The sequence below is a fragment of the Echinococcus granulosus genome (genome assembly GCF_000524195.1).
Source record: "Echinococcus granulosus chromosome Unknown EG_S00048, whole genome shotgun sequence".
Lineage (NCBI taxonomy): Eukaryota > Metazoa > Platyhelminthes > Cestoda > Cyclophyllidea > Taeniidae > Echinococcus > Echinococcus granulosus.
In genome coordinates, this window is record NW_020170428.1 from 493,077 (window position 1) to 494,943 (window position 1,867).

At 41.0% G+C, this 1,867-nt stretch overlaps 1 protein-coding gene across 1 annotated transcript; it reads left to right on the forward strand. All coding sequences in view use genetic code 11, as the record gives it.

Moving 5' to 3' along the window:
* Positions 1 to 740: 740 nt before the first annotated feature.
* Positions 741 to 1,843, forward strand: EGR_05962 (Malectin; the record flags this gene model as incomplete). The annotated part of the gene is made up of 4 exons (XM_024495211.1): positions 741 to 1,088; positions 1,208 to 1,393; positions 1,469 to 1,526; positions 1,563 to 1,843. The coding sequence occupies 4 exons, from the start codon at positions 741 to 743 to the stop codon at positions 1,841 to 1,843; spliced, it is 873 nt and encodes a 290-aa protein (XP_024350430.1).
* Between the last annotated feature and the right edge of the window lie 24 nt (positions 1,844 to 1,867).

Here is a 1,867-nt window from a genome sequence, read left to right on the forward strand (position 1 = left end):
TTCTCTAAAGAAAAGTGGCGCCTTACCAGTACCAAGGGATAAACAACCATCGAATTGTAGTACAATAGTGGTTTATCTCTCGGTATTGGTGAAGAGCCACTTTTGGTACTTTGAATTAGCCCTCTTGTACCTCACTAGGTGAACTGGCCTTTAGGGCCATGCCAATAGCCCGGACACCTTTTCTGTGCTAAACGTCTATATTCGGCCCAGTATTTTGTCTTCTTTCGTCTTTAGGGAGTTTTAAGGCGCTATAGTATTACACAGACTATATGGCTGATTTCTTTGCTCCCAACAAGCATCAACCAGAAAATTTCTTAGCCGGTAAAAAGTCCATTACTTACACACCATCTTTTGCGAATGAAACCAAACTCAGATACGATTAATTAATCTATTTTTTCAGTACCTCTTTAAAATATTTGTTTTTAATTAAGTGCACCTTTGCCTATTTTAGCAACTTGGTGACATTCCGCCTTGTTTCGTGCTAATTAGATTGTGATAATTTAGCCTTTTGAGAATCCTAGCGGAAAAAAGCCAACAAATTGCTCGACACATCTTACTGCTTGGGGATTACTAGCGAGGCTTGGAGGAGAGCCTACCAGGCCAAAGTATGGTGACAGAGCAACTGAGAGAACCTTGTAGCTAAAACTGAGATGTTAATAGGTAGCTCATGTATCACAGCAATGTTCAGTTTTAATGAATATGTGGACCTTTGTTTTTCCAAACCGCAATCAGGCGCAATTATGGTCTGCACCGCGAACTCCTGTGCTGTCTGTCTAGTGTTGTGTCTTGTCTTTCGCGTCACCTTTGCAGCCGAACTAAATCCTGTCTTTGCCATTAATTGTGGTGGTGATGCACACGTCGATAGCAATGGTGTGTGGTATGCCGCAGACTTTAATAATCGTGGTATTGCTTCTGGTCATGGGCTAAATTTGGTGATGCACAGAGCACATGAGTCCGACGCAGTTTTGTATCAAACAGAACGGTACGATACCTCGTCATTTTATTATGAGTTCCCTCTTCCCGCTGACGGTCAGTACGTGTTGCACTTAAAATTTTCGGAGGTTTGGTTCCAGCATCCCAATGGAAAAGTGAGTGACAGTTACCAAACCATATATTGTTGACAAACCAGTCTTAAATGGTTACTTTAAATTTTTAATATGTTTTTGTCATTTTGAACAATTTACGAAGCATTTTTGTGTACTTTTAGGTCTTTTCTGTCGAATTGAATGGTGGCTTAAGAATAATCAAGGACCTGGACATTTTTCAGAAAGTTGGGTTTTCCGTAGCTCACGATGAAAATATACCTTTTACCATTAGAGATGGTAGCATAGTCGTGGGAGACGCTATTGTGAAACTATCAAGTGATGAAAAGTTGCGGATAACTTTTGTAAAGGTGACGTCAACTTTGCTTCCCTTTCTTAGATAATTCTAATTGAATTCCTCACTGTAAGGTAATTCTCTCTTTTAGGGTAGTCACGATAATCCCAAAGTGAATGCAATTGCATTGTTTAAGAACTCCATCGAGGGTGAGTTAAAATCAGTACACTTGATTCTCGCTCCAGATATTCCCAAATTGCCTCCACAGGATTTCTTAGAAGAGGAGGATAGTTTTCATCCACAAGTCTCACTACCACCATCAACATTGTCACATCTTCAAGAGAGTGGTGCTGAAAATGACGAGGATTCCTCTTGGAGATCTCGACGACTCCCTATGCCCTCGTCATTGGAAAAACCTCCTGCGCCGGACCCCTATGCTTCTGCTGATTACTCCGTCTACGTCCTACCTATTTTAATCGCTGTAGCTACCTTTCTACCACTCATTTTCTGCTTGTACAGGTTCTAGTCTGCAGAAATAGACAGGATATCT